The 14,194-nt window shown below is 36.3% G+C and overlaps 1 protein-coding gene across 1 annotated transcript in view; it reads right to left on the bottom strand.

Moving 5' to 3' along the window:
* EXOC2 (exocyst complex component 2) overlaps positions 1–14,194 on the bottom strand; it is a 187,969-nt gene that overhangs the window by 109,814 nt on the left and 63,961 nt on the right. The window contains exons 8-11 of the mRNA XM_074944943.1: positions 10,414–10,559; positions 10,227–10,308; positions 9,127–9,229; positions 5,437–5,555 (exon numbers count right to left, since the gene is read on the bottom strand). Coding sequence (XP_074801044.1) covers positions 5,437–5,555; positions 9,127–9,229; positions 10,227–10,308; positions 10,414–10,559 — 450 coding nt within the window. The remainder of the gene's footprint in view (positions 1–5,436; positions 5,556–9,126; positions 9,230–10,226; positions 10,309–10,413; positions 10,560–14,194) is intronic.

Raw genomic sequence — 14,194 nt, forward strand, 5'->3', positions numbered from 1 at the left:
TCAAATCATGAAGATAACAAAATAAATCCAAACCTCTCCAATCATCACCCCTTCTCAAAAGCCTAGCAAACATATGGGCTTTGACTGCCCAGAAGATTAATTTAAGTACAAATCTGTCAGAGGAATAAGTGACTTTACAAGCAGATAAGACGACCTTGATGGGCAACTGGGCCAAAAGTTCCTAATGAGTCTAAAAGGTATTAGCAGGGGCATGGTTCCATGTTTACCTCCTATCTCTGAAAACTTATTGGAAGAGGTTGAATTTTGTTTGTGGGCATGAGGTGAGACGAACACCACTCCATTGGTTAGGGCATTAATCCAGGATCTGTGAGAGCTGGGTTCAAGTCACTGCTCTACCACAGACTTCCTACATGATGATGGGCAAGTCACTTAGGGCCAGATTGTCAAAGGTCTTGAGGTGCTTAAAGATGAAGATAGGTGCCTAGGGGAATTTTCAGAAGTGCCTAAGTATCTATCCTCCTATTCATTTTTGAATTCTTGAGTACCAAATTGGATTATTCTATGTTTTCAAGGTGATCAGTAGATTTTCCCCTTCTGATGGAGGCACTGACAGTCTTAGTTCAGTTGTAGGCAAAAGGTGACCTTCACGTGCATCCACTAGTCATTAAAAACATGGGTAAACCTTGCACCTGACAATTTGGACATCTCTCAGCGCTTTCAGAAACTGTTTCCACAGCTGTACAAAACTCTGTTAATGAGAGTCATGGGTTCTTGTCATTGTACCAGGCTCTGCAGTTGGGCAAAAATAATTTGGAGTATGTTGCTCACCATCTGGAAAAGTTCCATGGCCTAGTATTTTTCAGAGTGCGTGGTGAGGAGGAGGGTAGCCTCTTGGTCTCATCCACTGTTACGCTGTTAAGCTTTTATGTTGGATTCTAATAATTTCTTGTACTACCTACACTAGCTTCTAGCTGCATACCTCATCAGACACAGGTTTGCTGTGAACATTGGTGATGTGTACTGGAAATGTGGCGGGAGATGTGTCTGGGCTTAATGCAGTGTCTGTTATCCACTCCATCAATTATGCCTGAGGATTAGCATCTGATCAGTGTTGGGGGAACATAGGATGATGAGAATTGTGGTTCCTTGCAGTAGAAGGATGGGTGGTTGGCAAGCTTACTTTGGTTTGAGAGGGCAAAGGGGAAGTTCTGATCTCCAAGAACTGTCTTACCTGCTGGTAGTAGAGACAATGCTCTAGTACCCGGTGGGAGTGAATATCATTGTTGGGTTAAGTTGAGGATAAGGATCATTGTTTCGTGCATCTATAATTGCTCCTCAACTGAGATAGAGGGCACTGGTTCTGGTCTTTAAGTGTTGGAGAGGGAGCAGAGAAGTGCTGTAATCTCCTCCTGTAATCTGCTTCCCAGCTCTGTAAGCCTGCTGTGAAGGTTGCACTGGTGCTGGTGCCAGCCATGAAAGATTAGTCCATTAATTTGCATGGATTTATTTATGTTCTTGTTCTCCATGTGAACATCATTTCTGAGAAATGAACTCAAAAATGCACCCAAGTACTTTAGAAATCTCCCTTCACCCGCATATTTTGTTAAGATTCTCTTTCCCTCATTGTTCCCCTTATCTCCAGCCTCAGAAAAATAAACATAACCATTTACCTAATCACCAGATTTGTGTAGTTTGTATGGAGCCTGGACCCTCCCATCAAAAGATTTCTTTAATTATTGCAACTGATTTGCTATTTCAGTTGTCAGCTTCTTCATCCGTGTCAGGCTGCTAAATAGTTTTACACAGTTCAGAGCCTGACATAACTTTTCATTTCAATGGGACAGTAAAATACATAAATTCACAATTTGAGCAGAGATCAGAGAACATCTGAAATATGCAGGACTTCTAATTAGCCCTATTTACAAATTCCAGGAGTAAACTTCAGGACCTATATAGTATTCTAAGCTTGCCATCTTTTCCCTCTTTCAGCACTTCAAAGTTGCATTTGCAAGCTCTGTGCTCTGCTGTGGTGGCTCAGAATTCTAGCGCATTCTAGCTACCACTAACCATTACTATAGGATGCAGCTTGTCCAGCAGTGCCCAAGTAAAGAGAGGTTTTTTTTTTTCTGATGATGGTACTGTTGTGAATCCTCCACTCTCATTTGGGATACAAAATAATATTTAAATATCTATTTAAACTACAGCATACAATAAAAAAGTCAACTACCTGAGCATCTATGACTAACTTCCTTCTCTAGTTATGCTTAGTAGAGGCTTTGAGATTCTTATAATTGACAGCAGGGTAGACTGTCAGGGCAACTCTAGGGAAATTAAAAAAAAAATACATGCATAGTGGGGAAGTAAATATAATCCTTGTCTACATCGGAGAATTGTCCTGATTACAGCCACCAGTGGCCCGGCTGGTGTAGCTGCACCACTGAATTCCCTAGTGCAGACATGCAAATCCAGTATTTACACACGAGGCGCTCTTATAGCAGTTGACACTGTCCACGCACTACAGGTTTTTATTGGCTCAGATACACTGGTGATTGATCACCAATAGTTGAAACAGGAAAAATCCCCATTGTGGACAGGTCATAGAATAACTGACATGCTAAATGTCTTGCTCATCCTTGTTAACTGGGGCATTTAGCAAATAATTGTAATGTTAAACTATTTCCCCAGCATACACCACAACTTGCCAAAAAAACCCCAAAACCCCTGAACAAAAAAACCCAACAAACCAAAACCCCAACCATCTTTGATGATCACCTCTAAAAATCCTGTTTGGGGATGTCAGCAGGGGGTTAACCAAAGGCTTTCCTGGCAGGAAAAGCAAAGGCTTTGGTCTAATTTTGGACCTGTTTCACAGGAATTTAAGAGATGAATTAGACTTGTATTAAGGCAATAGAAAATTCTTCATGTGTAACAATCCAGAGCACTGGTTTGCTTTGAAACAGATACAGTTTAGCTGCAAATTGCTTGTGACACTAACTCACTAAAAAGTTGGGAAATACACCATACACACGTCTCTCTGTCCACCTCCTACTGGTATCTGAGGTATATTTACTGGCGTTTTAACATAGTCAGTCCTGGTTCAATTTAAATCTACGTATCAAATTTGTGTTTTATAATCAGTCACTGGAAGAACAGTCTGGAATATCCAATGATTAATGTTGGTGTGCTTAAGGTGCAGTAGTAATCTTCAGCTCTGTATCCCAACGTTTACAATATGAAGAGCACCATCTGCTAGGATAAGTGCATGCTATGCCTGTTAAAAACTGAAACCTCGAGAAAGATATAATATAGTGTTCAAGAAAATATCAACCTTATGACCCACCTCTGCTGCCAAATACTTGATATACAAAAGAATCTTTATTGGAAAAGGGAGCTTTTAATAGAATACTGCAGTCTGAAAATCTGTTACCAACTTCACTTACAAAATGGCCTCTGAATGCAGTATAAACATAAATAACTTTCTTCTGTCAAAAGTCTCGTTTCTATTTCTATAGGTTGATTAGCTTTCTCAGTTTCATGCATAATCAATTTTATACCTAGAATAGAAAGACACACTTCCTGCTTGAAAGACATATTTATTATAGTGTGTTTTAATCTATTTTACATCTCTGATCACATTCATTTAAGCTCATTTAATATATGTATGTATAGATATATGTATCGCTTGTTCCATCCATGAATACATGTATGTGCTTTGCAAACTAAAGTTACATAAATTCCTCCTGTTTGGTTCCCAGAAAGGCTGCTAACACAATAAACTGCTTAATATTAACACTGGGATGGGGGTGAATTGCTGTAAGTCCCACACCTTAACAATTCAGATAATAAGGAGGAGAAGTGTTATACATAGGTTAAGATTTTTGAGGCAAGCTAGGAAATTTGGACACACATCTTCTATTACTTTTAATTAAACATGTCTTTAAGTCTTCCAAGCCAGCGTTTCTTAGCCTTTTTGACACCAGGGATCAGCTTGCTGCCTTCCTAAACTGTGCCAGAGAGATCTCAGGTCCACAGACCAGTCGTTGAGAAACACGGTTCTAGACAGCTTCAGAAAAAAATAGTCTCAACCTCATATTATCTTCCTGTTTTATTTCTCTGGGTAAGAAGCTAAGGGATGATTGCTCTCAATAAGTCCTCAGGTGAGATGAGAAAAAGAAAGGCTACAGCTATATTTTTATGTGGATCTTGTTACTTTGTTTATTTTTTGCACCTAAACTGGTGAATTCCTGAATGAAAATCTCCCCTGCTATCACTACTGGCATACTGGCACACAGTATCATCTGCTAGGGTGGACTGAGGCTAAAGGTATATGTCGTGCATATTCTAACCAGATTTCATGAATTCATGGTTCTATTATCTTCACCATGTTCAATACTTTAAGTACCTGCTGAACCCTATATCTCGCCTGGTAACCTCTTTGGAAGGAGAAACACATCTAAGAGTCCTATACCAGTTCTGTGGAGCATTTCTACAATGGATACAGTTCAATGGAATTCTTGTGGTTCCGAAGAAGAGATACTTTTGGTTTGGGATACGCATGGAGTAACATTAATATGGGAGTTATCTGTCTGCCTAGAAGAGGGACAGATGTTGATACACTTACCTTGAGCAGTATCTTATTAAAGATGCTATCCAATATGTTGGATCCATATGACTATATGGATACTAAAATTTGGCCAATAGTTAATTTTCCAAGTCAAATCAAAGTGTGGTACCATTTTCTTTGGTTCCACACTCTGCAATACCAGCCTTATGACTAGTTTTTCTGGAAAGAATATTATAACAATAGACGATGTTAATTGGCAGTTGTGGTGATGAAACTCCTGGAAGCACTATATATAAAAGCAATTACTTCCAGTAGAAACACCAGTGAAAATGAAGATCACTGAATAGTTGATGAACCTGTTGGTAAAATTGAGTAAGTGGGATATTTAGACACTGTAGTAGGTTGCAGCCAACCTGCCGACCTCTAAACTGAGTCTCAATAAAAATATATGTGCAAATTCTGTATTCCACAATGCTCCGGTCTCCTACATATCCATGCATTACTGGCATATACTCTGACAATGGATATCTGTATTCAGCAATTAAAAATCAATACGAATTAAACCCTACATGGAGAAATATTTTGAGGGTTGGATCTAACTTTAGCTGAATGGATGAAGCCTAATAATATTTTCACTATTTAATGCCATTAAAGTAAAGTAAAAAGTTGTTATAATAATTAATTCAAACTTTTGCTCTTGTGTTTTACTACATATAACAGGTTTGGAGTATGAGAACTGCACTCAAATTAATATTTAAATCAACCTCAACTTAAGTAAAACTAGTGAAACAGAGGGTAGAAAGCAAAACATTTCACATACACCACAGCTTGTCAAATAAAATATAAGAAACCATGTCAAACCCTTATGTGTCAAACCGAAGACTTTCTGTAAACTGGAAAAACATTCTTGCCTTTTTGATCTTTAATGTAGCTCTCTTTGCAGTTGTGCATGAGTTGAAGAATCCATTTGTGCTGGGCACCAATACATTGCCACGCAGGGTCCCCAGAAGCATGGAGATCAGAAAGATACCTGAAAAACAAAGTCCAGAGATTGCAACTCAGACTTGACATATTGAAAACTTAAAATACAGCAAAGTTGAATCATAAAGACCCTTTTCTGTACTTCTTAGGGGGAAAAAAAATCTAAAGAACTAGTAGAATTTTAAATGAGAGACATTTACACTGAAAACTAGAACAAGGTTTGCAGTTTCTCTTCCTATTTAGTGGAGGCAAAGCCTTACCTGACCAAAGAAAAGAACAGAAATAGACAGAGTATATATAGTTAACAAAACATTAATATGTAGCTTTAGTTATTCCTCCAATAAGGTACCTGAAACCAAGTTCCTTCTTTAATGATCTGTCAAGATCTTAGTTCAATGCTCTGTGTTTCTGTTGCAACCACTGTTGACATCATAAGCAACAATCTACTGTATTTTCCTGCACTAGTTATACCCTGATTGTACCATCATCTCTTTAATCTTGAATGTGAATATTAATGATGAGTAAAGAAGGAATTATGGGGGGGGGGGGGGATTGAGAGAGAGCATGTGTGTGTGGTGTGATAGAGACCAGATGTGGTTCCTTTGAAAATAAGGCCTTAAAGTTCTAGAAAAGGGGGAGCACATCACTAGGTATCTAGGGGGAAAAAATCAGCTGCTGTGTTTGCATCTGCATGTGCACAAATAGAGACTGCAGAAGTTCATGCCCAGCAATTCTGAAACTAAAGTATTGGCCTTCAAATGTATGTGATGACAACAGCAGCATGTTGAATAACTGAGCTGGCAAAGTGCTTCAAGATAAGTGCTTAAGTATTAGCAAATCTACTATTTTGTATACTACAAAGTTTCTTGTACTGTACTACCTAAACACAGAATGGATTTAGCAATGCACGATTCCCAAGATGAAATACACTGATTTAAGATCATAAGCAGTACTGAAAAGTGCATAACCCTTTCACAAAAGCTAAATTATTACATCTGAGTAATGCTAATTGATATGATTGCAAAATTCCAACTTTCTCAAGAACTGTCTGTGGTACTTGAGACATGTAGACATTGTTTTTGTCAAAGCGGGCTCATCATTTGGACAGATGAGATACTCTTTAAAAATGAGCAGTTGTGTAAGCTTTATAAATCATGAGCTCAACTTCATCAGTTTTCAAAAGGTTTTGAATCTGCATTTGACTCAATTAAGAAAACATTTCCACTTAAAAAAAGCTTTTGCTGGCTTTGGGAAAGATGTTTAACTAACTGGATAAGGGTATTTTGATCAATATGATGCAGATATTAATCTAAAACATGACCTACAAAAAGATAAAAATGGGTTGACACACTTTTAGTGTCTTTTTGATTAAGACATTCATTTGTGTTTGTTTTGGGGAGCGGGTGGATAATTTGTAGTGTTTCAGATCTCATTCCCACTGAAATACTCAGGTTGTACAGAACATCAAATGTATCAACGATTTACTGAGGATAAGTGATTTTTATTCAGACTATTTTAAAGTCTTAGGGTTTTTTGTTTGTTTGTTTTAATATCTATGTAACTAAGACCACTTGGGAGGACAAAAACCCTCTTTTACTCCATCTACATTAAGGAAATTTGCCCTGGTATAACCATATCATTATAGTTACACCCATATAAACCCCTAACATAAACACGGTGTACTGTGGTCAAGCAGGGCTTGCACTGGTGCAGCTTCAGCTAGTAACACATCAAATTAATTAGGACTGAAATAAGCCCCATTTTGCACCGATGCGGTGTACCCACATGTGTAACTAAAATCAGTGTAGACATGCTGGTATAAGTTTCCTTAATGTAGGCAGGGCCATTCTTAAGGATTCAACACTTCTGTCCCTTTAATGAGGGCATGAAAAAGCTCCTAACACATACTTCTGTATCTTCCAAAGAAGCACTCCAAAAAGAGAGTAACATGACTTTCCTTTTTCTAAGGAAAGACTTTTTTTAAACTTTCAAGACTATTTTATATATCATTAAAAATAATAATAAAAGGAACACACTTCTTTGCTCTATGACCCTTCCTTTAAACACTGACATAGCAATTACATACTATTCATATAAAGAAAAGGAGTACTTGTCACTTCATTGGATGCATCCGATGAAGTGAGCTGTAGCTCACGAAAGCTTATGTTCAAATAAATTTGTTAGTCTCTAAGGTGCCACAAGTACTCCTTTTCTTTTTGCGAATACAGACTAACATGGCTGCTATTCTGAAACATACTATTCATATAGCACCCAAAAAGTGTGTTGGTACAATTCAGACATAAGAAGACTGGTCACCGTAAGAAAGAACTTACAATCTAATGATCCAATTCAGTAATGTATTTAGACCTCTGAGCACATAAGTAGTTCTATTGACTTCAATGGCTCATATGATTAAAGTTAGACACTTCCTTAAGTATTTTTCTAAATCGGAGCTTAAAACTCCAGTTATGCAGCTTGTTCTGTGCACACAGAGCTCTCTTCAGTGGGTATCCTGGGGTTCCGAGACTGTCTCAAGAAGTGGCTGGTGAGGCTTTTGCCCTATGTATCAAGGCGGAGGGTATGTCTACATGGCTTACGGCAACAAGTCTTCCAGCCGGGGTTGACAGACTTGGGCTATTACTACTGCACTAAAAATAGCTATGTAGATAGTGTTTTGAAGCTGTAGCTTGGGCTCTGAAGTCCACCCCACTCCCTAGGCTTCAGAGTCCGAGTTCCAGCCCGAGCCACAATGTCACCATATGTTTTTAGCATGGTAGCATGAGCCCAAGTGTCTCAACCTGAGCTGGGAGGCTCGCTTCCGCAGACTGTGTTGCAGCACCCACAGTGTCTAGGAGTCAGTGGGTTTACAGCAGGGGAACAGGGCCTGTTGCTCTTCCCAAGTCCTCTCCTGAGGATTTAAGAGCCTACCCAAAATAGAGTGGCACTGGCAAAAGGCTGCTGGTATGGGGAGTTCAAAAACACTTTCATGCTGGTATACACAACATCAGCTTGTGCATATCCTCCCCCCTTTGGGAATGCTGTTGTAGAAAAATGTCACTGACCCTTGGAATTTCTATGCAAATCAATCTATCTGCCCATGTAATATTACTCCTTTTAATATGAACCAGTGGTAAAAGAACCAAAACAATAATCTGAAAAGTAAAACCTTTTGAACAGAAATCCAAACGAACACTTTTTAGTATTGCTAAATCCAAGACAATTTCCTTTTCATGCCGAATCAAGATTGATTATTATTAATGAATATGGAATCCATTTTAAGATCAGTGACTCTTTCAGTTTGGATTCATACTGTGATAGTTTTTATCAGAATCTTGATATAAATACAACTTTGTTTCAAAGCTTTTTAATAACCATTTAATGAATGATCATTGGGATTAAATTCCTCATTCTAGAGGAGTGTCGTTTATTACACAATACAATTTATTCTTGCCATTATTTACATAGACTTGAGCCCTGGGCTGAAAAAGATAATCTCAAATTCTGTAAGAAAAAATTCAGTGTTTAAAATGTAATAAAATATTAATTGCATTATCTGGGAAATGCACAGACATGCATCTGACGTACAATATATCTGACAAAGATATTAGGTAAAAAATCACCTTATATAACGTTTTTGATCATGTAATGTTGATGGAGTCTCAAGCAATTTATTCAGAAGAAGTTCTCTTAAGGCTTCAATTCGTGTTTCAACTTCAGCATAATCTATGAAAAAAGGAATGCAGAATTCCAATATACCTTTCTTTGCCTGAAGTGTCAACTGAAAATTTTAATATTTTCTCAGCAAAAATCTCATGGCTTTAGGATAAAACTGATTAATTTTAACAAGTTTTTAAATTGTGCCAGTTCTTACAAGATGAATCTTCAAATATCACCAAACTATTATGTTTCTTCTTGGAGGATTACATTTAGAAGTTGCTTTGTTAGCTCCATGTTCAGTATTCTAGCCTGCACTATTTCCCCTGTACATTAGGAGTCAAAACCTAGATTTCTTGTCCTTTTACATATGCAACCACAGGCGCCCCCCCCACCCCCCAACTACCATATATAATATTTCCTTAACAACTTCACTGTTGTGTTCAATTTGGATTAGTTTTGTTTTTGCAATGGTCACTAATTTCACCACATGGGTGGCAACGCTCTCTGTTCATTTTCTTCTCAAATGGATTTTTTTTAAGAATTAAAAAAAGGTTATAAGCGAGTTTTATGTAGAATTGGATCTTTGTTCTCAAGAAATTTCTAGACTCTGTAATTTTGAATTAGATATTCAAAACAATCACTTTGTGTACTCAAGCAAGGTATATGTACTCTTTACTGTAATTTACATCTGAAAGAGTTCTGTAAACAATAATTTTACAAAAATACAAGCCTTGGCTTTGAAGCTTTTTCACAAGTATGCCAAGCGAGGGACACCCTAAGCTGTATCCTGTAGTTACTGAAACCTGTTTTATGTCTAGTAATACTAAGCCTTTAAAAAAAAAATTGGCTGCAGGCTCCTATTATATATACTACAAAGTAATATGTATCTCTCAGATGGAAAACTTGCCAGAAATATTGTTTAAAGTAATTGTTCCAAATTCTAAAGAGGGCTTCATATAAACAGAAGCTGAAGCCCACATAAGGCTTCTCACGGTGCTACATGTTCTTTATCTTTCCTGTTAAAAAACAGCAGTGAATCAAAGTAACTGAACCCAAATCTTACATTTTTTGAACACTTGAACCTCGGTCTTCCCAAACAGTGACTTGGCTTTTTCATAGTCATTAATGACCACATCGTAATCACCCTTTAAAATAAAGGAACATTGGAGATTTGTCACAATAAAAAGATATTGTAGATTGATTTAAGTGGGAAAAACACATTTGTACTTTATTTTTTAAATGCACTGTACCTTTTGGATATTCCTTTCAATATTAAGAGGAAGGTTGAAAAGAAACTTAAAACGTTGAAGGACATTGAGTGCATTTCTTGTTGAATCTGCCTTGTCCTTACGACCCAACACTTCTTGGAATAAGGTATCTGCAGTGTTACTTGCCCCTATTTTAAAGGAGGGAGAAAAAAAAAAGGAAATAAAGTAATCATTGCAGAATAAGATCACTATATATTCCTCAATAGCTAATCTTTATTATCAAAGGATACTGGATGTTAATTATAAAGTAGTGAATAATTACTGCTGATTCTATAAACTCAAATTAACACTTTAATGATTTCTGTTCAGCTATATTAAGCACGTCACAATTTACTGAAATACTATTTCAGTGCTGATCGCTTAGCTTTTTAATGTGGTGAGACCTCTGTACAATTAAAAACAACCACATTTTCCTAGTTCAAGTGCTTAACTTCACTGTGGTGATTTTATAGTTTGTTTTGGCCACCAATCTACATTTTACAGTTAATCTATGCCTTTTAGGCTACTCGATCATCAGAGACTGGCTTTTTTAGAACAGAATATAATGAAATTATACTTGTTGAATTCCCTAGCTTCAAGAGTTAGCATTGCGGGGGAAGGAGGGTTTCTCTCTTTTTTCTTTACAGCTATATAAAGCAAGTTTGGGCTTTTTTGAATTCCACTAAGAATTTTTTTTACGATGGATATCCTTAGATCTTTGGCATTAAAATGCTTCATTTTAAAAAATGAATCTATATAGTAACTATAGACACATTTAAGCAATTATATAGAGCTCCACTATTGGAACACCATTATATAAGGGTCTGATCCTGTTTGCATTGCAGTCAACAGTAAAATTCTCATTCCCTTCACTGGATGGAAGATAAAGCCCTATGTTAACAATTTTATGTGAATAAGAATGTCGATATTAATCTATTAATATTTATTAATTTTTTTCAATCAAAACACATTCTAAAGAGAATAAAATTATTTTTCCCCAATCAGACTACAAAGTGTTATATCATTTTGTACTAAAACGTTTCCCATAATTATTTAGCACAAAATAATAAAATTTCTGTTACACTAAGGAAGATTAGTAGGGGATGTGAAATATTTACATTTTTCAACTTGTGACTTATTTTTAATTAGGCAAAAGGAAAAAAGAAGAACTGTTTTAGCCTTTTAGATCGCTGCCTGTAAAAAGTGTCTACATTATCTGGTCTAGTGACTATACTTTAAGCAAAGATGAAAAAATTACATCAGTCTCACTGGGTGGCTTGCATGCCATTTTCTCTAGTCAACACTGTGGGTGGCCTGCTCAAGTTAAAAGTAGTCTTTGTAAAATAATTGTTAAATCTAAATAATGTTTAAACTGTTGAAATTTTGAAGCCCTGACATAAAAATCTTTGTTTTTTCAGGACAGCCGTTTCTACTACATGTGATTTAATGTAAAATAGTTTAATTCATTAAAAAAACCCCCACAACGTAATATCTAACTGGACACTTAAATACCGACACTGGATAAAGTTTGATTTTTTCCAAATGCCTGTTTTGTTATATTTTCTAGTATATAAAAAGAATCACTGTCTTATTTTAAATCACAACTTGCTTATACATTCACTTAATAGTTAAGCAACAAGTAATTTATTATTTTCTGGTAATTATATTTATAATCACAAGGCATTTTTCCCTTACACATAAGGAAGTTTCTTTAAAAGGTGACTAACAACTGTAGAATTGCACATGGATATTTGTCTTTAGTTTAAAAGAATCCATAACTCAAATCCTTGAAGAAATAATATGCTTTATTATTCCTCAGCACAATTTTAATGCATTTGCATTTCTTTTCTATGGATTATTTTTAAATTATTTTTTGAGAAATATCAAATCAAATTTCTATGCAAGAAAAAGTTTCTTTTTAGTTACACAAACTGAAAAGTTAATCATTGTCCTTTGTTTATGACCTATTACAAAATCTCCTATAATACTTAAGAGTGCATCACCTCCAACTGTACCTGATGCAAAATCCAGTGCTTCAGACCCCAGGTGTTCTTAACCATTAAAAACATTGGCATATTTCAGGTTGCCTGGCAGATGCATGATTAAAAGGAGTTGATATACCTTATAAACATATTTTTTTTTCTCCAAAGGGTTAAGCTTCAAACAATCCTCACATCTTGACCTCTGAGTCAATGGGATTTTTGTCACTGACTTCAATGGGTGCCGAATCAAGCCCTATACTGAAGAAATATACTTAAAAAAAGTGTAACAGATACCTTGTCCATAAGTGCTTCTTACCAAAAAGTAAAGTAGTGACTACTTATCAGTTTTCCTTCTCTGACAGATTGGGAAATAAAAAACTTATGTGGACAGTAGAAAATGACAATCAGGTAGATACCATACCAACAAAAGGAAAACAACTTTTAAAATATACTGAATTCTTTTAAGCTACCATTCTTGATTAAACCCATCCCTTTGCACCGCAAAATAAATGACTGTATATGTAAATAGAATCGTTTCTTTGCATAACATTATTCTCTTTCTTTTTAAAGCCCATGCCCTGGCCCATCCAGCCTCCATCATGACTTGCCCACCTTCACAGGGACGGAAAAGCCACCAATTCTTTTCCACAATAAAGCAAAAGCCAATACCATTCTGAAGTGGCTGGCACAAGCTACTCTAAAAAGCTTGCTTGCAAAAGACGGACTGCATTACTTGCATACAGATTTCAACTCCACTTGCTAAACCAGAGAATGATGATATAGTCTATTGTTAATCAGAGGTCCGTCACAAGCAGTCCCTGAGAGGATACATGAATTAGTCTAAATACAGCATACTTTTGCTGTGTTTTTACTATTTTTACATTTTAAAAATTTACTTTGGTCAAAAGCAAAAAGCTCACACTCACTTTACATGTGGTTAGGTGTAAAGTATATGGCATTGTAGGTTGTGCCTAAAATTTTGGCACATGCATGTTTTCCTAAGTGTATCATTTTGCCTGTATAAAAAACAAAACAAAACAGATGTATAGACACAAACTGTTCAGAAAGTAAATTGCAAATACCAGGTTTTGCATGGCCAAGAAAAAAAAACTACATGCAAAACTGCACGTACAACAGTGTACATGAAATGTACTATTATAGAGCCTGGGTGGAGGACTTTTTGAAAAACTATTCCCTCTCCCCCTACCCACACTATCATTGTATATTCACACACCAAAGTATCCTGATAAAAAAAAAATCTGCTTCCATGTCACTTTTCTGATTTCATACAGCACATTCAGGCTCTCAGACACTGAGTCAGTTATCTGGATGTCATTCCCTGCTTATTGATACAGCACTAAGGGAAACATCCCTTCCTCTGTGGAAAAAAATCACAATGAAACAAAGTAAAATTATCTTGGCACACATCCAAGAATTAGGAACTGTAACTTTTGTGAGCTGGTGAAGCATGTAAAACTCTCTCCCAACTCAATCATACAATATGAGGAATACTTTAACAGGAAAGAGGTTGTAGTTGAAATTTTCAAAAGCGCCTAAGTGATTTAGGAGTACCAGTCCCAATGTGGTCTGAATGACTGAATATCAAATAAAAAATGTATTGTAAATAAATCTTACTAGTGTAAACACTATTTCCAGTGGCAGCTCTCTATTTTTCTTCTGCCACTGCTTTAATGTATTGCATTTAATTCCACTCATTGTCCTAGATACACATTTATTTTTCAAAACTTTTTTGTGTATACTTTTTAAAACCAAGATTTGTCACTTTAGAAGCAGGAAAACAA

The sequence above is a fragment of the Natator depressus genome, chromosome 2 (assembly GCF_965152275.1).
Source record: "Natator depressus isolate rNatDep1 chromosome 2, rNatDep2.hap1, whole genome shotgun sequence".
Taxonomy (NCBI): Eukaryota; Metazoa; Chordata; order Testudines; family Cheloniidae; genus Natator; species Natator depressus.